This window comes from Pseudomyrmex gracilis, unplaced genomic scaffold (assembly GCF_002006095.1).
Source record: "Pseudomyrmex gracilis isolate BER0280 unplaced genomic scaffold, ASM200609v1 scaffold_22, whole genome shotgun sequence".
NCBI classification, from domain to species: Eukaryota; Metazoa; Arthropoda; class Insecta; order Hymenoptera; family Formicidae; genus Pseudomyrmex; species Pseudomyrmex gracilis.
In genome coordinates this window covers 960,409-986,700 of record NW_018020606.1, presented here as the reverse complement: position 1 = coordinate 986,700, position 26,292 = coordinate 960,409, and the positions used below count along the sequence as shown (strand labels likewise).

The 26,292-nt window shown below is 31.7% G+C and overlaps 1 protein-coding gene across 1 annotated transcript in view; it reads right to left on the bottom strand.

The window, feature by feature from the left end:
- The window catches only part of LOC109851906 (inhibitory POU protein), a 40,642-nt gene extending 15,466 nt beyond the window's left edge, over window positions 1-25,176 (bottom strand). Inside the window, exon 1 of the mRNA XM_020422486.1 lies at window positions 25,015-25,176. Within this exon, the coding sequence (XP_020278075.1) occupies window positions 25,015-25,176 (162 nt within the window). The remainder of the gene's footprint in view (window positions 1-25,014) is intronic.
- Between the last annotated feature and the right edge of the window lie 1,116 nt (window positions 25,177-26,292).

Sequence of the window (26,292 nt, the reverse complement as noted above, 5' to 3'; positions counted from 1 at the left end):
TGTGTGTGTGCCACTTAGCGCCCATTTGACATGATTTTTCAGTCATTTGTCATTCTTTGTTTCAGGGAATATTGTTGTCACGTTTTTGGTGCGCTTATCAAATATTTATCAGAACAAATAATCGTCGAAAAGATTTTAACAGCTAGAATTTGAGATTTTAGTTAATTTCAGGAGCAGACACTTTAGCACAAGACAGTCTGACTTGAGATTTAATTATTGAGATATTTACGATAGAAAGCGATAAAAAAGAAAGTATTGTTGTTAGATAAAAAGATTAAAAAACAATTTTCTTTTTGTGAATTTTAGAATTATCTAAACATAAGAGTTTCAATTAATAAGAATAGATCAAATGTTTTGCAAGTTTAATTAATCACAAAACTAATCATAAAAAAGAACTGCCTTGATTTGATCATAATTTTACAATCTTGGCGTTTTCTTTCTTGCTAGATTATCAGTATTTCTCTTTTGCGTGATTGTCAAATTTTCATTGACAATATTATCTTATCTATTTTTGATGTCATCTATTTGACATTTTAGACTAGATATTTTACAGCTCGATGTTGTTTATTATATATGTGAATGTGAATGAGTGTGTGTGTGTGTATAGATATTTTGGATAAAATATCTTGACAACATGTGAAAATGTGACACTTTGATTATTGTTGTCAAAAGAAGTGTACTTGAGCTTTTCCATATATATGTCTCAATAGCAAATATATATAATATAATTTATAGTAATATTTAAATGTAATGTATTACAATAAAAAGTTTTAAACGTTTTGTTTCATTAAAAATATCGTTTTATTGAGACTAAAAACTATCTCGTATTTGAAAATACTTAAAATGTTTTAAACGTGTATTTTAGTAGTAAAAACCAAATTGCAATTTCACATGTACACTTGTAAAAAAATTAATCTAAAAGTATTCAAGTAATAGCTAGGAAAGTGATTTATCGATTTCTTCTTGACTAAGATAATGCGCGCGCGCGTATAATAACTATAATACGTAATAATAACTATAATGTAAAACGCATTAGATAAGCATTGCAAACTGTGACGCACGTCATCTTTTAAATTCCATGATATGTACGCAGGTGAAAGATATAGCGAGAATATATATCCGAGGATATATACACAAGTAAATGTGTGTTTGTGTGCGTACAGCTCACGCAACCGTGGCTGCGAAAGAAACGTTGTGTGTGTTGAGACATGTGTGTATTATTGCAGCGCGTGTGCGGCAACTCTACAGTGCATCAACCACGTACAAAAGTCGTGTTGTATCGGTAATCTATGTACATGTATTTCTATATGGTACATGCGTATTCGTTTTCGTCGAATACATGTGTGTGCAGCGAAAGCTATATCTATGACGCGAAACACACTCGTGCGGACTTGTACGAGTAAACAGACGCAGTCGAATCAGTTTGGTCGGCTAATTGATTTTCCTTCACATGGCCGATACAGCGCGCATTGCACGCGCGCGTATCGGCGCGGTGCAGCGCAGTTTCGAATATAGAGAGACAGTGCAACGTACTGTACAAATCCAATCCGAAACTCTCGTTTGATTATCAAGCGAATTCTCGCGGCCGATTGTAAATCAACTGCTGCTCCGTGCTCGAGGATCATACTGATACTTTAGATTGGACGACATGGCAGAATATATCGCATATCGGAAATCTAACCCTTTCTGCACAAGTAAAATACGACAAACATTTGATTGAACATTGTCAAGTTGCACAAAACGAACGTATGAAACGTCAATATATCGCGAATGTAGAAAAGAAGATCTTTAATACACAGACTCTGTCTGTCTGTCTCTCTCTCTCTCTCTCTCTCATTGCGAGCAATATAAGATAAAAATATTGTTTAAAAATTCTTGTATAAGAGTAATTAGAATCTGATCCTGTTTATTTTGTTTTTGATTTATATGTCTAAAAAAATTCTTAGATAATTTATTTAGATATTTTATTTGATTTATTAACTAGAAAAGAACAAATTATAGACAAAAGTAAGTTTTTATTTATTGCCTTAGGTAGACCAAGATTTGGGGATAAAATGTATTAAAAATTAAGATCAATATATATGTATGTATGTACAAATATATGTGAAAGATTTGAAGATTTATTTACAAAAAAATTATAAAAATATTAACATGTATACGTAAAAAGTTTTACGTAAAATTTAGTTGTTAGAAAATTAACTGTAGACAATAAAAGCATCAAAGATGTGAAAGATATAAGTAGGATGTTTGGAATGCTACAAACGAAGTCACTGAATAATACAGAACAGTAGACAGTAACTGTACGGAGAGGGCAAGTGTCTCTGATTATAACAAAAGCGAGGGGCTTGCAGCCCTACTCATTTGTTATTAACCGGCGTGAAGGAGCGTTAAAGTGCAGAAAGACTTCGAACACGACTTCACACTTTGACTCGTAATCCTTGGTAACTTTAGATAATTACTGGTGAAACTTCCGCGAAGAATCTCATGTACCTTCTCGGGCAATATTCTCGAAGTACGTTTTCTCGTCAGATTCACGAGTGTCATCGTTATCAATGATACTGCGTTGCTTAAATTGAATTTGTTTTTGGCATCAAAGATAAGAGTAAAGAATTGAGCTTTTGAAGTAAAATATATTATATAATATATATGTATATATACATACATATATTAAAACCTCTATGCATATTATTAAAGAAAAATTATAAATTTTATATAAATAATTTCTTGCTTTCATGAGTATTTATTTTAAAATATTCACTAATTTTAATTATGTATTATTAAAAAAAAAACATATTATAGAACATAATAATAAATTTCCTATTTTAAGATAGTCGAGACCAATTAATTATCGCTTCTCAAGTTCTAAAAATTTAATACTGCAATTTCAAAACAGATAAATTACTATTAACAACATTATTTTACTCTACTTGACATGGTGGTTATGTTTATGCATGTATGATCAGCTTTTAAATTTACAATAGTAGAGTAGCACAAGACAAAAACTTGAAAAGTGAGAATCAATGAGTCTTGAGAAATGAAAACTTGAAAAATTGGCAACTCACAATTCTTTACTGCTGTATTAATTAATTCTAAATATATAAAATTCTACTTTATACAGATACATACACAAATTTATTATTTTTATAATATGTTGAATACTACAAATAAATAACAATAATTTATTTTATTTTGTGTATGTAATTCTAAAACATTTTTTTCAGGATTTTAGTTGCAGGATAACAATATGAGGATAAATATTAGAATATATGTTTAGATTGAAAAAACCCGCGCCGGCGCTGTTGTCACGCAAAATATGGAACGGATAGCTGTGCTACGTAGATTTAGCTTGACACGGCTCATTACAATTTCAGACGAAAAACACGAGCTTTGAAGCACGAATCATCTAAGAGATCGCTAAAGAGAATTTATGAAATTTCCTAATTTAATAATTCCAGTTTCCGGCGGCTGCGTCTTGCCTGTAGTTTCGTTATATATATCACGCTTGCCATGGCAATTCTTTTACTCTCAATACGAAACCGGATTAAGCGACTTTAGAAACGACATTTCGCTACAGTTTCGCTGTACTGAAAAAGGGCAAAATAAATTAATGCAATTCTGACAAAATTTGGACAGCAATCCTGTATTATCAGACATTGCGTTGCTTTCTCGTTATTCCTGATGTTATTTCGCTAAGTTTCACTTCTCGACAGTTAATAAAACAGTAATGTGCCAAAAATAGCATTTCTGAAATTTGTATATAATTTTATGTAATATTACATTACTACTTTAAATTGCTTTTTAATAGACACTCTAAGTAAGACGTCTATTTGTTTCAATGCATGTGTTGAATTGTTTAAAATCTACTGCTAAACACACACACAGAAATATCTATCAAAAATTTAAAATAATGACATATATTAATAGCATTGCGTAGCTTAAATTTCGATTATTTAACAAATAGATTACTTTGTTTTATACAATAATGTGTATTTTTTATGATATTGTAAAACGCAGATATGTATATATATTGTTTTTTTTTGCAAGGACTAATAAGGATTTCTAAAAATTAAAAATATTAATTAATATAATTAATTAATATTATATAATTAATATACATAGAAAGTTTTATAAAATTTCTGGAGTAAATGCTTTTTCTATGTATATGTATATGTATGCGTGTATGTGTGTGCAAACTATTTTATATTTCATAATTAATACAATATATAATATATATTTGATTAAAACTGAAATGCATATTGATGATGACTATTAATAGATATCGACATATGTGTTGATCAGATTGGTTAGGTAAATGCACATTTTTAATAGAAACTTTTATCGTGACACATGTATCTCCGCAGCGTTGAAAAGTGCAAAAAGGGATAATGCGCGCGAGTTAAAATTTGGGTCGACCGCATTGACAACTCTTGCTTTCGTGAGATCAATGGCCGAAGCAACATGCTGAGGTCAGACGGAGTTCAACATGCCTGTCAAGGAGACTGTTAAATCAGTGAATAATAATCAATTATTGCCCACCTATGACACCAAAGATAGCTTTACTCGACGGCGAGACTCCGAACGTTTATCGACGCTCTTTTTGCCTAGTCTATGTCTATAAACAAATGCGACGTTTTCCATCCGAGATTGCATGAAAATTTAACACTAGTGTTCATACATAAACAATGATATGCTATAAATCACAAACGTTTAATTTAATGTTTATACAGAGACTGAAAATATTTACTAGTTCTTGAGTCACACACACACACACGTTTAGATGGTAAAAGACATTAACACACGTCAAAAATATATTAGATATCAGTAAATGCGTCAAAATTACATAATTTTATATAAGAAAATCTTTAAAAATAGTATAAATAGTAAAATAGTAAAAATAATAAAAATAGTAAAAATAGTATAAAATTATTATATTTAGTTTGTTCAATTCAACAATATAGATATTCATTATATCATTGCAAATTATTACTATAAGAGTTCTACATATACAAAGACATTTTTTTTTAAATAAAAAACTTCAGTTTTTTGCGTTCTATTAATAATATCATCATAACGTTTTACATGCAAAATAATTCTGCTATTGTTTCACGAACAAACGTAAAAAACAAAGTTTTCATCACATAATAATATTGATATTTATCGAACAATATACTGTATTTTCTTTTTCTCTATGATTTAACATTACAATTATAAATAATTCGACATTGTAGGTATAATAACGCAGGATATATTAAAATTTATCGCATAAATCATTATATGTCGGTCACGTTTTATAGCTATCTCATTATCAGTAGTCTCATCACGTGACGTATAGAAAAAGAATAGAATAATTTAAAGATATTGTTTTTTAAAGATATGTATCTATAGAATCTCTAAGTATTCGAAATCAAATACACTTGTCATAAGAATGAGAAAAAAATGGCTAATTTTTATAATATTCTATACTTTACTCGCTTAAAATGTGTAAAATCTTTATAAATAATAAGTTATATTTTTTATTTATCTTTGTTAGAGTAACTTACACAACATTATACAATGTTGTTTCGTGTAAATGTTAAAGTCTTATCTCGACGCGATATCTAAATTGTGAGTATTCGATTTATGATATTTACAGCAGAGTTGAAATTGACGAGAGCTGAGCGTAAAAATCAGTGATTTCGTAACCACTATATGTCGGGGATAGCCACGTTCATTGGCTACGTCCTGTTCCGCCCCCGCAGCCCCGCCAATCAGACCGGCGGCTTTCTCTCATCGATCCAAACCATCCACACTATACTCAGCCGCCATGCTCAGTTCTCTTGCCCGTTTCCCCTATCCTTCTCCGACCGTGTAGCGATCTAGCACAAGACACAGCGATATAAAACCGAACAGGCGAAGAAACGTTTAACGTTACCAACACATACAACTGCTTGCATTTCCACGTTCAATAAAACGAACAAATCGACGGATAAAGATTTAAACGATATAGCGCGATAAGTTTATCTGAATAGAATCGTTACACGTTAGTAGTTTCGGCTATATAATTGCGAATCGTCCGATCTGATTAGTTTGTCAAAAATGTGATTATTTGTCAAATATAATTAAATATAATTAAATTAAATTTGTTAGCCAAGACAAGAAATACTTTGTTACGTTGTATATACTGTAATGCTCTTGATAATTATGAAAATGTTAACAACCTCTCTATGCAACACTCAGATAATTACTTGAAAATAATAATCTTTTGTATCAATTTTTATTAATATAGCACAGAACACACGAAATGTCGTGATCGTGTCAATGACTTTTGCATCGGTGCAACTCTGACGGCGGAAGAAATAGGTCATGAGAGGAAATAGAGAAGTAGCAGGTGAAAAGAGTAACAATTACGTATAAATTATAAAGAGGATTGTGTGTGTTTGGTGCGAACATGAATACACGTATATTTGTAATTGTATGATGTTCATGAATAAGTATCAATTCACATTAGATGTCCTAAACATTAAAGTCAATTTAGTTAGAAATGATAATGGACTTGAAATTTCGTATAGAAACAAACTCATCAGTTTCTCATCAAACCAATTACGAGTGGCTGTTGAAAATTGACGTTAATTTCGTCAACAATTTTACGTGTTTACATTGCTTCGAAGCGCGCGTAATGGCACGCGAAACAAATTAAAATAAAAAGAATTTTCCGTATACTATTGACTCTTAAAATATAGATCCAATTATTATAACATCAAAGACTGTCGGTTTATTTCGAACTCCGCAACATTCATTATTATTTATATCGTTGTTTAGAATGTATAATTTAGCGATCAAATGCATTAACTCAATATTATATCAATAGGGAACAGCGAGCTAAGTATCGATCTATTATCTCTCTGCTGAGAAAAACTTTAATTTCTGTTAAACGTCAATTTTGTAAACGCAAATGCAATGTCATTGTTTCTATATGTAAAAGTATTGTTTTTGTACGTATCTATTTGCCACGTGCAAGCGCAGGTGCGGACGCAGTCGTTAATTTTTTTCCTCTCATCCGCATCGTCAACTCGCGACGATTACACGACTATAAATCATATCTTTGTTTTGCTTTTGTATTCGTACATGTTATACCGCTGTGACATTTTATTTGATATGATTAACGCGGAAAATTGGAAGCATTCATCTTGATATTATTTTTCGATACCTTCTTATACTATAATTATGCATCATTACATTACTTCGATATTATCATTATGTACGTGTATACAATCTTTAAATATATACCTTAGGAGAAATATATATATTTTTTTGTTTTCTAAATTTATTTAGTTTTAATAGATATGGCACACTTCTTTTATTTTGCACATATTCGTACGCAAGTAACAATTTTGTACATATACTTGCTATTTCATGTTAAAATTACAACTCTAGATTATACACATTTTTGTTTCAGGGAATATACACGAGAGTCTAACAGATCTTACAACTTTAAAGTTACACAGCTCTTTCTGTGATTGATCAGTTTTTATTTAAAATGTGTAAAATCAAAATGTTGCGTCGGACTGTAAATCGAACGATTGTTGTTAATGTTTTGCAATTTATCAAAAAGTATTAAAAATTATGTGCTGTAAATATAAACGTGATGGCAAAAGAAAAGATCCATATATATGTATGTGAAAGTAAATGCGTAAAATTTCTTAGACTCCACGCGTGTATTCTAGGTTAAGTTTATTTAAAAAATATAGATTGTATTGCCAATTGTAGCAAAAAAAAAACAATTATTATTGAATATTATTTGTGTAGCAGAAGAATAAAAAATCGTCTTTATCGATAACATAAAAATGATCGAATATTTTCACGAAAACGAAATTACTCAGTGCTGTTAAATTCTGCGTGTGATCAAAAATTTATGTGCTGTTGCATGCTGTCACAAAATTCGCTAATTTTGCAGCACTATATTCTCGCTTGGTTTCAACAGACGTGAGAATTTGCGCTGGGAGAAAGAGAGAGAGAGAGAGAGAGAGAGAGAGAGATTGTATTACTTTTTTTTTCACAAATTCAGTAGTTTTCAAAGTTAGCACACATAAATGAATTGTATCTGATATTTTGTATCTCTTTCAACTTTTAAAAAATTGTGTTTATAAATCGAAGAAATAAACTCTTGTATGCAAAAAAAATCAAAATATTAGTATAAAAATATAATGAGATATAAATATTGACAACTAAATAAAATTTAATGCTGTCCTTTTTTGTCGCAAATATTACAATAAACAAATCTCGATATATATCAGTAAGATTTATAATAAGATTACTGTTGATTGCTACACTGCTATTTATTTGTGACAGAAACGTCGCACATAACACGATATTTTGCTGTACGACAGAGTGTTTTGGGAGAACTAGCTCGACTGTTGCTAAATATGATAAAGTGATATTCTTGCGTAATCATTCCTCATCCATCATACGCGTTGCTCGTGAGACGCGAGTGTTGCTTTCCCAGACTAAAGAATAATATACATTCGATAACATAGAGAATTGTGAACGAATCGTTAACCATGGGACGAAGGGAAAAATGAAAAAAAACACGTAAACAAGAATGTTGCATTTGTTGAGTATATGTATTTAAGTCTATAAGACGGCTGTATTTGTATATACAATGTTATTTTAGATACGTGTAATTCATAGTAGATTTTCAATCACATTGTACAAAATCAAACCTTTTTATTTTTGTTTAGAGATTTTCTTTATACGTTATTTCTTCACTTATTCGATTTAAATACGATAATCGTAATTTTTTTTCTATATATTAAAAATGTTAGTTATTGTATGATAACTCGAAAATTTTACGATTACACACACCACCACAATTTTGACGCACAATACAAATGTACTTTATGTATCATATCATACATATTATAATTTAAGTACATTGTTTTTTAATTTTTTCTAAAATATAATGTCTACACACTTCGCTTATACTCACTTGTGTGACTAAGTTTGAAATGACTCAGTTCGCAGTGTTTATTCGCTACTTTACAAATGTTGTTTTAACGCCACTTAGAATATTAAATTTCGCAAAAACTATACAAGTATTACAGAGCAATTCGGTGTAAATTCGTTCAAGGATGAAGGTGAACGTGCGCAGCGTGTTGCACAAAAAATTGCATATAGATATCTTATCTAATTAGTTAACGCACGACCGCAATAATACGGCGCCGCATATATAGCGACGGTAGACATCATATCTAATAGAGGCTTGTTTCTTCCAGATCGACTTCCGTGCATCCATTCACGCTTTCTTTAGACAAGGTCCGCATCACTTCCGAAACTAAATCTAAATCTGCCTGTCTCTCTCTCTCTCTCTTCTTTTCTATCTCTTTCTCTTTAGTCTTTCCTCTTCTCTTCGTTCGTCCTATTTGCGGCCCTGTTTGTGTCCGTCGCTCTTTTGTGTAAGCGTTTGCACTTTGTCGAGACCATCTCCTACCTGTCTCCTTGTTTGTTCATGCTTTCACTGATTTTCACTCGAGAGTCATTCCAATGCTTACTTGTTTCGAGCTTTTCTTTCTTTTTTTTACGGTCTTCGTTATTCTTTTGGTTTCTTGTGCGTGAAGTTCGCTCTTCTCGTTGTCTCTTTCTCTTTGTCGCAATATTCCGTAGAGTTTTCATGTTCCTGGTTTTTAGTTTACTAAAATTCGTGGAATCTTCTCTGCTTGTTGATCTATGTATGTAGCTTATAATTTTTTTGTTTGGAATTTTTGTCATCTTTCTGAAGCACAGTTGACTGTTTTGTATATTCTATTGTTTTGTGTACAATTAGCACAATTGTAATTATTACACTATGTAATTACGATGCAGCCTGGAACGTTTTCAATTAATGCTTTTATGCATTATATTCTCCAAGCAAGTACAATTGATAATTATATAGATATATGATATGCCATTTTTTTCAACAAAAAGCGTAAAATCTAGCATAAAAATTATTTTTTAGTTGTTAAACTTGTGAAATGTTAAAAGCGCACACACACTGATGGAAAATATATTACCTTTTACTGCATCATCACGTATGTTAATACAACTGGATATTTGATAAAATCATTACGAATAAAAAATGTAAATGATAAGTAATTGATTTACATATTTAATGTTAGGTGACGCACGAATAATCGGAAAATATGGATGAAATTTTATATTTACGCATAATAGAATTTTGCGGCGGTACGATTGCGATTTAAAATATGCAATTAGTATTTTACGGGAAAACACTGCGGAGCAAGAGAGGATACGGTACCGATCTCATTTTAACGGTGTTAATCATTACATACGCATAAAATAAAATACATGATCATTATAAATAAAAGATATGTAAAATTCATCTCTGATTGCCGTTTCATACTTAAAATTGAAATGCAGAGAGATCTGTAACAGACGCGTTAAATAAAATTATAAGCGAAATGTGCGTGCGTGCGCGCGTGTTCTTTTTGTGCGCGCACGCGTCAGTGTGTGTGAGATACACGTTATATTGCGAATATAAAATACATCAATTTGGCATGAACGATTTTCAAATATATTAGTAATTTGTGCCTTTTAATTTAATTGTATTTTCGTCGTGTTTTTACAATTATAATGTAATAAAAGCACATATTTGTTACGGTAATTTTGTGTACTTTTTCATATTATTATCTTTTGGATCAGAAATTGTTAAAAACTGAGAATAATATGTACTTAGATTTGTATAAACATGTTAACATATTTGGTAATATTACGATATAAATAGGTAATTACGATATAACTATAAACCTTTGATGCTGCATAATTTATTCATTGCAGTGAACTTAAAAAACAGTGTTTTTCGAGAATAAAGAACTAAATAAATAGATAATTTGTTATAATAAATCAGACGTGTAACTATGTTACACACTGAATATCAGGGAACGGACAGCGAAAGGGTCCTAGACGGTATACTGTGACGCGTTAATTTACCACCCCTATAATTGGAACAGTAGTAATGCACTTAAGGAAGGATGAGAGCAAATAGTGTGTAGCAGGTTGGTCACGTGGCTGCACGTGGCGGCACGTGACGACGGCATTCGAGCGCAACTATCTCTTTGTCAAATTTTACGATATATTGGGGTTGTAGTACAACGATTCTAAAGGCATTATGCAATTTGTCTTCTTAACAGTACAGGATGTAGGATCACGTAGGTCTGAAACATATTTCCATACTCTTTTGCTATACATTTGTAATTATATTTATAACCATTTTACAAAAACTTTTAAAATACTTTTTATTATTTTTTTGTAAAGAATATGTAATCATAAAGTTAAAAAATAGTATGTGTGTTTTGTTTCTTCTGATTACATGTATATATATACACATATATAATTATATTAAATTTGATTTTTGTGCGCACTCTTCAGAAACTGCAACTTATATTCTGATTTCCAAACATCTTGAGGTTTTTCGAGCATAAAGATAATACGTTTCGTGATCCAGAAGGATTTGGGGCTCAGACTGTGTGTACGCCCTTCCGTAGGTATCTAGTTGATAATCCAGTCCTGGTCCTTACAATCTACCGTCAGGACCATATCCTTCCATGCCGAGCTCATGGGCATATCCCCATTGGGGAGATGAGCGCATTAAGAAAATTGAAATGTCGATTTGTCCTCGAAACTCGGCCTGACGATAATTTTATTAAGACCGCCGTTTCTCCGAGGGAGAGAACATTGCTGCCACCGCACTATTGAGGGCCACGGCATTGCAGGATATCTCGCGGTCGATTTCAGTTATCCGCCGATGATGCTAATTTAAGCCGACGCAGTATATCTGGCCGTCTAACCCGAACTCAAGCTTTTTTTTATGACATCACTGATAGAAATGAAGAGAAATATATATATATATATACAAAAGAGAAGTATATTTCTAGAAACAGTCACATATATACATATATAATTTCTTTTTATAATTTTTCAAATAAAATTCCAAACTCTATCCTAATCTATTTGTTTTATCAACTTTGATAAAAATATTTAAAATATCTTTAAATAAATATTTTTTTGTAATATAACTACTGTAATATCTTTTAATTTAAAATCCACTAACAATAGCATTATTTTTTTACTCATTTTTATAATGCTTTAACGCGAGAAATATTTCCCCTCTTCACGATTAACAGACAATACAATCTTAAGATGACTACTAAACAATTTCATATCACGAAAAAAACATACAAGGCTGTATATTGTTTGCTTTTGTGTTAAAAATATTAGTCTATATTTGTTCTAAAGTTATTAAGCAACAAAGATAAAATAACACAAAAGCAAGTTATCTGAATGTGTAACTGTGTAAAATGTAAACTTGAAATACAAAATGTTTATGTATCTATAAATATATGTACAAACATAAGAGTAAGTAATGTCCAAAAACATTTATAAGACACACAATCGGCAACTATCATTATACAAACATTTTATATAGTAAACATTTTTGTCGGTTTATTATTTGAAGTACTTTCACAAAATTTCATGTCAATATGGATCATGTTTAGAAATTAGTCTCTACTGTAAGAATAAAATCGAAGCTTTGCGTGCAGAATAAAATAAAAAGCATTTTTTGAATGTAAAATAATCGGCACATTAAAGTGCGTGGTGTGCCATCCTGTTTATAGAATGACACATATTCGTCGTGAATGTTTGCTCTCTACCACGCACTCTTATCCACATGCTGTTGTGTTCGAGCAGGTGCACAAGTGTGCCCCTTCACCCTAACGCGCGTGTTTGTCCCTCTCTGTCAAGATATAATCGTGGCGTAAACATATGGTCATAATAATAGACTCTTGATTTTGACGAGGGGTGCTCCCTACGAGTATCCCGTGATTGTTTCTCTAGTATAAACGCAAAATGTACTACTGTTCATAGACATTTGGACTAGCAAGTGAAAAAGACTTGTGCTCGCGACAACTATCTATATCGCGTGCGCGTATCGTCTCTACTAAGCATTAAAACAGTTTTATTTAAAACTCTTTATAGATTTGGTTTTTTGTATTAATATAAATAATAATACGAATACAATGTGTCAACGGTAACAGTTCCCGTCACTCATCAAACAGTTACTCATCTATTAATTGTACTTAAAGTAGTTTGGTCTTGATGATCAGCCGAGAACCGATATTTTTCACTTTTAATATGATTTACGTTTTAAAAGAAAAAAAGCAATTCTTTGCTAACTATTAACATCTCTTTTGAATTGATATCTTATAATAAATGATACTAGTGTGTTCGATAAATTATACTTAAACACAAAGACCATAGTAAAATGACACGTAATAAAACGCCCTTTGAATTGAAAGTTCGTGATTCGTTATATCGTTAAAATGAGATACGTTTCGCAATACGTATCGACTGCGTAAAAGTTATCAAATTTTTTCATATACGGTCTCGCTAACAATAGCTTTCATTTTAATGAACCGATAATTGTTTCTCACAATGGTACTGCGATTTCGATTATTCAATAGCCAGCAATCATTACTTTCGACGAAAAACAAATTATACGAAATAACATGAAATGGAATGTCGAAAATTATTTGTCGCGCGTTTAGCAGATATTATGCACATAAATTACTTACATAATTACAGTTATGAATGACAGTTACGTGTCAAATATTTGCGGCAATAAAAAACTATTAAAAAACTATATTGACGCTATATTAAATTACATATAATTACAATAACTTTGCAAAACTATCTCTGCGATAATTAGTTTTTTAGATTAAATAAAAATTCTGTTCTTCTGGATCTGTAAAAACATGTGTTCCCTAACTTTTTGATGATGAATAAAATTTCGCGAATAAAGTCATCTGCATTTAATATCAGGTTCAGTCAAGAACCGATACTTCTCACATAATATAACTGTTTAAAATTAATAATTGAAATAATTGAGTCTCTCAGGTAAACGAGACAATGAACACAATAATGTTGTACTAACAAAATTAATAATTATTATTACACAACCATTAAAATTATTAAATATTTAATTACAATTAGCGGTTTATCTATGCTAATAGAAAGTTATTTGGTATATTAGGCATAATTTTATCACAAAATAACATTAGAGAGTCTTGTTGTCAGAGAGAAAAATCTCAGATCGGTAGCCGTCTTATATATTATCTTCATCTACATGGAAGTTCATTTTGTTTGTGCAAATGCAAACGGCTCAAGAAATAGTGATCGAGTAAATAATACTACATGAGCGATCAGGCACGAGTCGGCTACCAAAGCCGCTTCGATTGATTTGTTATTCAAGGAACATCTTCGATTGCATGCTGCAAGACAGATCGATTGAATGTCTTCTTCAAAAATTGATTGTACGTTTTATACAATGTGCCGACAATAGAAGTAACTTCGCATAAAGTATAAACTCTACTTTGACGACAACGTATCAGGTTCAAACAAAGTGATACCGCTGTCATTACCCTTAAGAAAAGTTCTTGAAGGAATGGAAAAACGTCCTTTATTGTATATAATGTAATACAGTTTTAATTTTTGAAAGCAAAAATCAAAAGAATAGCCGGCACATATCCACACATCTTGTTATGATTATTATTCTAATTTTCTCTTTGACTATTTTATTCAATGTTTTTTCGCGGATAATGTAATCGCATAATCGCGCTCTTCGATGACCGTTATATAACAAGAAAGAAACAGAAACCTACAGACAATCATACATATATACAGCATTCATTGCATCAATTAGTGACATTTTGACAGTTGACACATATTTGGAAAAATATCTGATTTAAATATGCATTTTAATTGGTGATGTTTAATCGCTTATAACAGCCTCATCATTTTCGTATTAGACTTTTATGCTAAAATATTTCCAAAGAATCATTAAAATACCTTTCGGTAGTTTTGAAACACTGTATATACAATAGAGGTAATCTAAAAATAGAGTAAAGTAAAATACTCAACAGCGTTTTATCCTATTTTAAACAATATTATTAAATGTTATCAAGTTAAAGTTTCAAAATATCATGATATAAATATAGATGTTTCTGCATGCTCTACCTACATAAAACACGCGTATCGGGAACACGTGCAAACGCGGCTATAAAAAATAAGCAATTCTGCGGTGTGTGCGTTTGAACACGGCACAGCGGTATACGTGACTGAATTCTTAAACGGGAGAATTGCGAAGTTCGGATAGAGTTCAGATGGGGAATGGTCCGTGTTTGTACCGCGCCGTTACGATCATCTCTCCCACGGAATCGAGCGGCATCCGGCACACGTACGTGTCCCATCCCTTAACCTATGTACGACACGACACACGCTGGTCATACGTGCGCTGTTCTTTGGATAAGGATACTGTCCCCGACGTATTTTAAAGAGTATAAAGCACAATCAAATGAGCGTGTGATCATGCGCGAGTTATACATGTACGTAGAAAGCGATACATAGTTTTTTTTATTTCAAACTCTGAAAATATGTCAATAGTAACATTTGAATAAGTTCAATAAAAACGAAATTATATTTATTATGAAATTTTATATAGTAGAAATTGTTGGATCAAAGAGTCGAACATTTAGGATGTAAAATTTGTTGATTTTATTTTATATGTTATATTTTTATTTTTATTTTATTTACACATCTATTTAGCTTTTTATATGCACATTTTTCTGTTTTATATGTTTAGAGTTATAATTTTTGCCATTTTTCGTAAAATTTTTGTTTCTCCAATCTCTTCGGAAAAACTTAGCGCACTTATCGCGTTTATCGTTACAGATCTAATCGCAACAAGGGGACCAGGACTAACCTCTGATAAATTTACTACTCGTTGAGTTTCGCCCCTTTAGTATATTGTGCTTTTAGGTACACGCACGCATATACAAAACCGTGTTTATATATGTATATAATCACGAAAGAAAGATAAAGAGAGATAAATAGATAGATAGAAAGAGAAAGAGAGAGAAAGAGAAAGCGGATGAGATAGAAGAGGATACGAGAACTCAGGAAGGAAGGAAGGAAGGAAGGAAGGAAGGAAGGAAGGAAGGAATGAAGGGTATGTGAAGACAGGGAGAACCCACGAAGAGGGTAGCCCGATAAGTATTATTGTAATTATACACTTAGGTTTATTTCCTGCGAACGCGTACTCTCATAGGGGTTGATGGCATTATATACTACGGTACCCTAATAAAAATAATAATAAGAGCGTTAAACCGCGGAGAGAAAACGGTATGGGAATATAATGTTCACTTTCTCGTGCAACCACCCTGGTGGTCATGGTGCGTGTACAAGTTGTATATGCGTGTCGTAAAGTTCCTATTTATAAGACGATACGACGAATAACTTATCACTTTGTCGTTACTTCTGCCTTATAATTTCCACATGATTTTAGAAAAGTAGTAAAGTTTTTTTATTATGTTTTTCAAAATTTTGTCTTAAATAATTATTAAATAAAAAAATTTTTATTTTTNAAAAAAAAAAAAAAAAACTATTAGTTGAAAAATGATTTTGTAATTGAAAATTTCACAATGTTATAATCTAATTTTTACTATAATGACATACAAAAAAATAAGATGAAAGCTTGTGTGGATGCGAGTATATAATGGGTGAGTATATAAATATGTTGAAATCAAAAGATTAGTTTTGTAAGTTTATCTTCTAAAGAAATATTCAAAAAATTAGAGAGCTTTCTTTTATCTTTCTTTAGCTTTGTTAACGCATTTCTCGAAGAGTTTCTTGCTTATAGTGTTCACATAATTTTCAATTGAGTAAATTAACATTTTCGTTCTGCGTGTCTCCGTGAAACGCAATAAATAAGGGGAGGGGCCAAGTGAGTAGTAAATATAAATCAGGAGTGATTGGGGATGTAACCGGGGATGTTATGTGTCCCCAGTGTCCCGTGTGTGGCATCGTCCGCGAGTCTTCTACGACCAAGAGAGAGAGGTACACGTATCTAGCAAAGTGATCGTGAAACGATGAACTATCTTCATATATTCAGAGATAAGCTGAATTGTTATTTATAATAAATATATACATCTCTTTTTAAACGATTTTAATGTATGTTCTATTGATCGTCTAAGTGAAAACTTGAAGAAAATTGACTAATAATAATATAATATTAAAAATAATTTTTTTTGCCACCGATTAAATCGGTTTTTTTTAATATTAAACAATTATTCTTCTCTCAATTTAACATATACATTTAATTAATTTTCTATACAATGTTATATGCAATTGACTTATATATTAGAAAAAGAATTATTTAGACATACTTAACAATCTAGAAAATAAATTTAACACTCTTGCTTTCTTAATAAAAACAGACAATTCTTATAGATACGCGAGAATGCACATCGATTTCTATTGCTACTCTCATCCACCTACTTTATCCTCACTATCGCAACGACTATGAAACGTTGTACTCGTTTGGCGTCGACGTGTCTCGATACTTTGAAATGTTTTGTATATGTACTAACGACAACGAGAGCATTTCTTACACTGTCTTCTGTTATTTAAACTCTTTTCTTTTAATTGTATCTGTCATTAAAACTTTAACTTTTTTTGAACTAAGCTGAATAGTAAACCACTACTGTAAAAAAACATTATAACAGAATTAAAAATTATTTTTACATGTTTTTTCATAGATCTCTAATAACAAAAGAAAACATTTTTTTGTTTTCTTACTGAAAACAGATGATTTTTATAAATTGTTTTGCGTTGAATTTAAATCGGATTTTAAAATTTTGTTATCATATCAGAATCTTAGAATAATGAGATAAATTCAAACATAAAATAAGACTGACGAAGTGTCAATTTTATTTTACAAACGTTTCTTTTTTTATTTCTCTATTTGTGTGTGTTTGTTTTAATCATCTACTAAATTTCTTCTTTTTTTAATCATCTATTGAATTTCTTCTTTTATAATACTGCAATCATATGATGATGTAATATGTTCTTATGTTGCTTAACATGATGCATTTACATATCTGTGTTTTTAAATTGGATTTCTGTGTATTTAAATAAAATTTATACATTTTACAAGACAAACAATAACAAATTTTAATTTTTAATTTTTATTTTTGTAATTAGTTGTACGAAAAACTTTTTATTTTCTAATAAAATTCAGACTAACACACACACACACACACACACAAATCGCCAATCTCAAAAAACCCAAACCAAAGATCTATAATCTATTTTACAATCAATATATTAACAATGCAACTATATGCTTTTATATCACATATAAGTGAGTCAGTTCAGATTCGGCAGGTTACAAATATTCCAGCGGGTGAAATATCCACGAATAATCTCTTTCAAGCACACACGCTTCACTTACTTTCCTCACTTGTACACAGGTGGTGTACTCGGTGGAGAGAGGCACAGGTGTAGGCCGGATATCGATTATGCAATCTTGCGGTCGAGCGGGGAGCCGTGGCACGTATACGCCGTAATGCACGGCTACGATCGTTCCTTCGGCCCCTATGCTTGAACCATCCCCGCGAGCATAAAATAGTTTAAGCCCGCTCCCCACCGATCTTCCCCCTTCCCGATGAAACACTCCTAACGTTAATTGTCGCCTTACTACTGTCGCGTCGCACACGAACGATCGCTTGTCACGACGTATATATGTATACCCTTCAGATTTTAATAGAAGTGAAGCAGCGAAAAACCATGCAAAGAACCGCGCCACGACAATATTGCAAGATTGTTATCAGCTATCAAGATTTTTTTTAATGCTTATGAAGTAATTGAAATAGGCAAATAAATAAAATTATAACAGAAATTTGATATGTGTGTATATCTGTGCTTATAAAAGCATATGTATAAAAGATCAAATTGTATTATTCTGGTCACAATTTTAGAAGATTCATTTTACTTAAAAAAAAATATTAAATCTATAAGAGTTATGACAGTTAGGAATCTTTACGTAATATATATGTATATGTTAAAAAACTTTGTTTTAAGTTCAATGGCACATTAAACAATTTTATTAGATTATTGTTTCTTAATAAAAATACTTTTTAAGGTTGCAATTACAAACCAAATCACTATTAGAGTCTAATAATACTACTACTTCGATAGTAATAAAGCTTTTACTTTCAATGGTTAATGAGTAATACACACCGAATATAGAGAACTAATCAATAACCGCTTCTAGCCGCTCTTTACGCGATGTTTATCAGCTGTCATTGTCTTTTCAGTGCAATTTTCGAGATATTTTTTAGTTGCGTGCGAGTAAAAATTTATAAAATATATGTAAAATATATCGTTCATATTCTTTAATGTTTACTTAAATCAAACTATGTGTGTGTGCGTGTGCGTGTGTATGGAGAACTTGTTATAAAGTTAAAAATTAGATATACTATATTAGATAATAAAAAATGTAAACAAATGTAAATTTTTTGACATTATAGACGTTTTATAGACAGTTATAAACATATTATATATTTATTATGAAACATTCTAAAAACTTACAATTAGGTACACATATACAATTCACTATAAATAAAATAAATAAAATAAATTAAATTAGATTAAACTAAAATAAATTTTCATTCTATGTTTTTTAAAGAAATTTTAGTGCCGTTACAATACTATTAAGAACTACTTAAAGAAATAGTAATTAATGATTTGAACATTGTTTTAATGTAGACGAGGTTGCCTTAGTATAATCGAATTTGTACGGTTAGTCTGAATTACTAATTTGTATATCAAGTAAGAGTCTCACATGTTAGATCTGATTATATACACATGTACACTCTAGAAGAGCATATATTGATGTTATTTAAATAAAATTAGAAGAAAACTTAAAATATAATACGCATAGTGAAACGAGAAATTTCAATAAAAAAAATTTAATTCTCTTTTCTGGCATGTAACACTGACATGTAAGAATATCTCTTGGCGAGAGAAACTAGAAGCGCATAATAAAATTGAATTTTTGAATATTTTGATATCTTTTTATGCAAAGATAAAGAAAATTTAGTCGATATAAAGTGAGCATCACTCATCTGCTACACCACGACATGCATTGAATAATTCATACACAGCATTCAAATGTTTGATATCAAAGTTCGACTACATTGCGGTGAGAGACAAAATTAAAAGATTAATGACGTGTAAAAAGAGTAGCTGCGTTTATTAAGCTGCGTCGTTAATATGCCAGCTGGATAAAAGGGTTCCCAGAAAACATGCAAAGTAATGTCCAACGAAGCGTGAATAATTACCATCAAGCCGATAAATATGTAATGCATCTCTGTATTAATTATCATAGATAATTAACACCATAGGTGAAAACCGCGCCTGATGCTCATAGACAATTAATAGCGATAGACAATTAACGATCGACCTTCATCGATACCTTCTTTTAACTGCAAATATTCACTACAGAAGCATAGTACCTATCTCAAATTAATGTTGCAATTCTAGTCGAAATTGTAAGACTTGTAGTTTGTTGTCGTAAAAGTCATAAAAACTTAAAGCTACAATTCTACTCACACTTTTGTTTTACATTTATTTGAGGTAAATATCTTATAATATGTATCTGTAAAGTTACGGATCGTGAATTATACGCAACTCTCAAATAGAGGTTTAATTTAATAAACATATAAAACTGTTACTTATATTTTAATGATATATATATATATATATATAAAATAACAAAGATTGCCTTCTAAACAACAATGTTACGATTTTATGATGTATATTCTTATATACATCATAGTTTATTTAGAATTACAATACCAATAATTACCACTTAATTGACAATATTGTTGTGACGAATGGATTCTACACAATAAAATATTGTAAAAAATCTTTTAGTTCCTTTTTTTTTTCATTGATTTTAAGATGATTTAGATGTTTACAATTGTTTAATCATAGTAATTAACAAAGTTTTGAGGTCATAAACGTTTCCATGTGTGTAAATTACTGAAACTAAGCACAATTAGTAAAAGAAGAAAGTCTGCAAAAAAAAACAAGTTTTATTGAAAATAAATTAATTAAAATATCTCAATAAAAAAGAGATAAAAGTTTAAAACAAAATTGAAAGTATTTTATTCTCGGGCGCGTCTTTTGTTCAGAGTTGTTAACTCAATCACCATTATTCTGATTGTACTCAATCGTATCCAGAAAAAACGCGATAAAGTATTAGCACAGGAAAATACGAGAGGAGGAAAGGATGGAAATAGCATAAGTACAACGGGACGCGTGATGAGTACTTCTCGCGTTATCCAGAGAATTGGACAGAAAAATCAAAGGAAGGGGCGATTACATCGGATTCGCGTTACCAGGCGTAACAGTACGGCTGTAATCTCATCTAGGCACTCAGCTCGTAGCGACGGTTTTTATCCTATTACGTCACATGAATAAACTAAAGACTGCGGAGCCCGCGATGTAACCCTGGGAGAACGCATCGCGCATCCGTCGGAAAGAGACTCGATTCGTCGTTCGATGTGGTTTAGTTTTGGAGAAGTCGAAGAATCAGGAAAGAAAAGAACAAGACAAGAGAGATAGCACCACAACTAGAGAAATTGGACTCGAAAAGAACCGTAGCTCAATTGTGATTGATTCTGTTATAGATATTAACTTTTGAGAGCTTTATGATTATCACAAAATTATAAGAGAAATGGACAAAGGGAGAAGAAGATAAAAAAGAAGATAAAAAAGAAGATAAAAAAGAAGATAAAAATTACCAAATTTTTTTTTGAAGTTTTGTACAGGATCTTTTAAAATATATCTCGGATTGTTAAAGCTACAATAATATTAAAAAAAACAACACAAAATTCAATTTTTTAACATTGTATTGTGTTCTAATTTCTTAAGAATCGTATGATATCAATATGTATCTAATGCACACAGATAGAACTGATATAAAAATTATAAGAAACTTCTATCAACTAACTTAAGATTAAAAAACAAAGAATTTGGCAATTTAAAACAATGAAACAAAAGACAATTTAATATTTAAAAGTGAACTTAAAATAAATAAATAAATAAAATAGTGTTTTAAAAATCTTAGTTAATTTCTACATGTTTTATATACTTTCTTTTATGAATACAATGCTAATTCTATGTAAAAAAACTTCAATGAATGATTTTCATGTCTGTGTCATTCTGATAAATTCATGAAGACTAACAATATAAGGTAAAGTTAACGGCATATTCACAACTGAGTAAACTTGGTCTGACACTCATAAGACATTAAAATAATCAATATTTGCTGAAAATTCTAGCCTTTAACTGGTTTCATTCTTATTGTCAAATAACATCAAGTTTCTTATTTTTTTATATAGATATTATTGAGTGAAAGAGAAAAGAGAAAGAGAGAAAGAGAGAGAGAATTTTCTTTTACACGTATATGCGTACGTTTAGCTTCTTCATGCTTGTTCGAAACTTATGAACAGCGAATATCATAAGTAACTATTATATATTCGCTGTGCTGATGTTTCGTTCGACCTTGATGGAAAAACAGCGCTCGATATCAATGTACATACTCCAAATGCGGCTCTTCGTCGAACGGCGGAATATGATTTAAATGAAACCTTGAGACGTTTAATTTTAACCGCATTGCGCGAATCAAAAGTTATTTTTATTGAGCTTCTCACCGGACAAATTCTATCACTACGGATATTTCTCCGAGCAATTTCACTTTTGCATCGAACAAAGCGCGATTCTACGACAAATCGGTAATGTAATTTACGGCAATCAGATCCACGCGATTGATTGTTATATTTACAATTGTATTACAATATTGTACTACAATATTATATATATATATATATATATGTATATAAATTACAATAACAATAAATAATAAATTCAATTTAATTATAATATTTGGGTCTTTAATTATATCATCTCTGATTTGAAGCTTATTAGAGATAAGAGTCTTTTCGTATCAATACAATTTGTTAAATCCTTCTTAACGGTAAACATATCACACAAAATATGTTTTATTCAATTCTTTTCTATAAAAAAAAACATTTGTTGGTATTAATATGAGTAATAAAATATTTATTTGTGATTGCAAAATTGTAGGCTCAAAGTAATTCAATTCAACGAACACAATTTTACTTATTCAATATGGTGATCGTATTCAAAAAGCAAGCTACACTACAAATACATTAAATACTGTGTTTTCTACTAATGATGGAAAAGTATTTGAGAAAATATTTGATTCTCTCTTTCTCTTTCTGTTTACATTAATTTAACACATCACAAATGAAAATATTATTTACAAGATATTACATCAAATTTTTCTTTCAGCAAAGTTATTTTTTTCAAATAACAAAACATGTAAAATAAATGTAAAATTAATATCTCTCTTTTTTAAAAATATCTATTTTATTAGCTAAATATGACTCAATGACTGAAGAAACTGTTTCAGACTTCTTTGAAAGCACGATGATTTATAAATATAGACGCAACTTGGAAGAAATATTGATCTTTCCATGAATAAAGAAACGAGTTCGTGTATTCTTGATATTCTCTACAGTTATATTTATAGATATATATTTGCACTTAAAATTGAGTGAGTCTTGATGTCGCCTGTAAGTATGAAAAATACAGCATGCCGACGCGGTCAAGTGTCGGGCAATGAAAACGAATGAGAAGAAATTTCAACAACGTATTTCAAATGCTTCACAGTGTCGTATTCTTGCATTTATTCGGTCCGCCATTTTAAATGGTTACTGGGATATGTCCATATGGCGAATGTCCATATCTTAGTCTTACAATAATTCGCAAACTAACATGCAATAAATATGACGTTTTTAAATATATTCAACTATGTCATATAGGTACATCAAGTAAGCGAGTTAAGCCAACTATGTTGTAGAAAATATCTTTAAATTAAATAAATCTATAAATATTTTGTGTTAATAATATTTTTCCTAGGTATTACTTTTATGTTTCGGATCTTACGACAGTATTATTAAGTGTGTATAATTTTGCAACTTTTTTGTGTTAAAATAATAATTTTATATACAAAAGGCGATTGATACATATTTGAAACAACGCGACAATAAATAGCGACAGTAATATTACATTATTGTTGTCGTTAATAACTTTCATCTTTTCAGGAAAAACAAATGTCAAATGCCGACTTATTATCGCACGTAGTGTTTGTGTGACAGCACGCCAAAATATAACAATTTACGGCATCGATGACTTCAGATTGTTGTTCAATACTTTCTTTTTCTTTCGAATCATTTTTTCAGATTTGGAAATAAAAATGACATGGATCCATATGTGGCGAATAAAGCAAGTAAATCAGCAAAGCCCAACTTGTAAATTTTGGCCATTATAACAATTGAAGTGTGAGCTAGTGTATTGGCAAAAATCACTGAGAGTACCTTTGGCGAGCTGTCACACAAACACTACATGTTATAATAAGCTTGACATTTTTTCTTCTAAAGGATGAAACTTCAACAACAAGAATAATGTGTAATATTGTCGCTAAGTAGTGTTTCGAATATTTATCAATCGTTCGAAATAATAAATTTGTGATTTTACAATCAATTCAATCACTTAAAAAATCTAATCTCTTTTCATTGATAAAACAAAAAATAGCACTTTTATAGGTCAATTAAATATAATTTATAAAACTGTGAACATATGAAAGAGACTTTCCTTAATGCATAAAATTACGATTTATCGTCTTTGTTGTTGAAATAGGAAATATAATCGTTGAACGAAACTTATAGTTAGTCTTATCTATTTCTAAACATATTAGAAAATATTCGCAATCATCAATTTCCAAGAAAATTAACTTTAGAATAGATATTTGTCGCTAAGTTATTGAAAAAAACTTCAGTATTTAGATTTTTTTATTATATTATTTGTGCACTCAACGATGATATATTTTATTCTTTTTCGACACAAATATATATATATATATATATATATATATATATATATATATATATCTGGCGAAAAGTTTTCATATCAACATTATCATTCAAATGTTTTTCAGCGAAAGTGATGATGCGATTCTCGATGAAATTGAAAGGAATTGGCAGTTTCACTCACGGTAGGATTCGGCATACATCGTCTCGGCGGCGGCGGCATCGGATCCGGCGCGGCGCGATAAGGTGGCGGCGAGTATCTCCCCGAGGGGAAGCAACCCGGGGCGGTAATCGGTGCCCCGTGGAGCCCCTTGCTTCCCATCATCTTGTCCGGCGAGTACATCATTCTGCGTGCCGCTAAGCCTGTCCCGGCTTAGGTCCGCGCCTGGCACTTTCGACACCCTCAAACGGAACGATGAGCGAAACACCGGCAGCGACGGCTGCGCTTCTTGGTTCGCATCTGTGTAATACTCGAATATCTGGCAGTCAAAAGTGATTCAAAGTTCACCGAGCCAGTCGAGTTAAGCAAAAAGTTAAAAACTTTCAGCTGAACTTAAAAATGTACCGATTTTTACAACGATTTGAATGAAAGATGTTGGCACACACAATATCTCACTTGCCACTCAATTCCAGTAGCGATCAGTTTATATACGCAGGCACTAAAGACTTGCGGTCCCACATCTCGACTGTTGATTCAACTGAACACCGTTCGCCACCGTAAACCACAGTTAACAAAAAAGCTCCTTACATGCGTCTATCAATCCAACAAACAACAATCACGATCGTATATTTTTGCAAGCACCTTTTCTTCTCTGAACTGTAATCGATTGCACGCTATTGGATGACACTTCACTTGGGAATCACTTGCGTTCTACCTAGGGGCTCAAAACGTTCGCGCCAAGGAGAACTGAGGAACCAATCGAAAAACGATTGCAATCAAGTCACCAGATTCCCGTGTTCCACGAGGCACTCTCGAGGGGATTAACGGGTGACAACAGCATAGGAAAGGGATGAGGAGGCACCGGCATCACCTGTCACTTGCCGTGTACCAAGGGAGTAGGTTACGCACAGGGCGCAATACGCGGACTCTTCCGTCCCGAAGCTCTGCACTTTTTGGCGCTGACTGGCCGGCGAGAAACGCTCCGCTGATGAACTCTTCCAGGGGGATGGCAGAAGTTCTGTCCGATCACGGGACAAGCAGGTGGGAGACGGCGGGGGTTGACGGTGGTGGTCCTGGACGATGCGGCGCAGCGTGGCGCTTGCTCACGACGAGAGAGAGGGTTCGCTCGCGTGTTGACGGGGGTGAGTCGGCAGCAGCCAGCGGGACGCAAAGCCTCGCCGAACGGGGGCGGAGCCTCGCGCGGTTACGCTTGCGCCCCTAATCTCATGCACGTCGGCCATCTTTGCCTTTGCTTTCAGGCCTCGCATGGGTGTCGCTAACCGCGACCACCCGTTTGTCCAT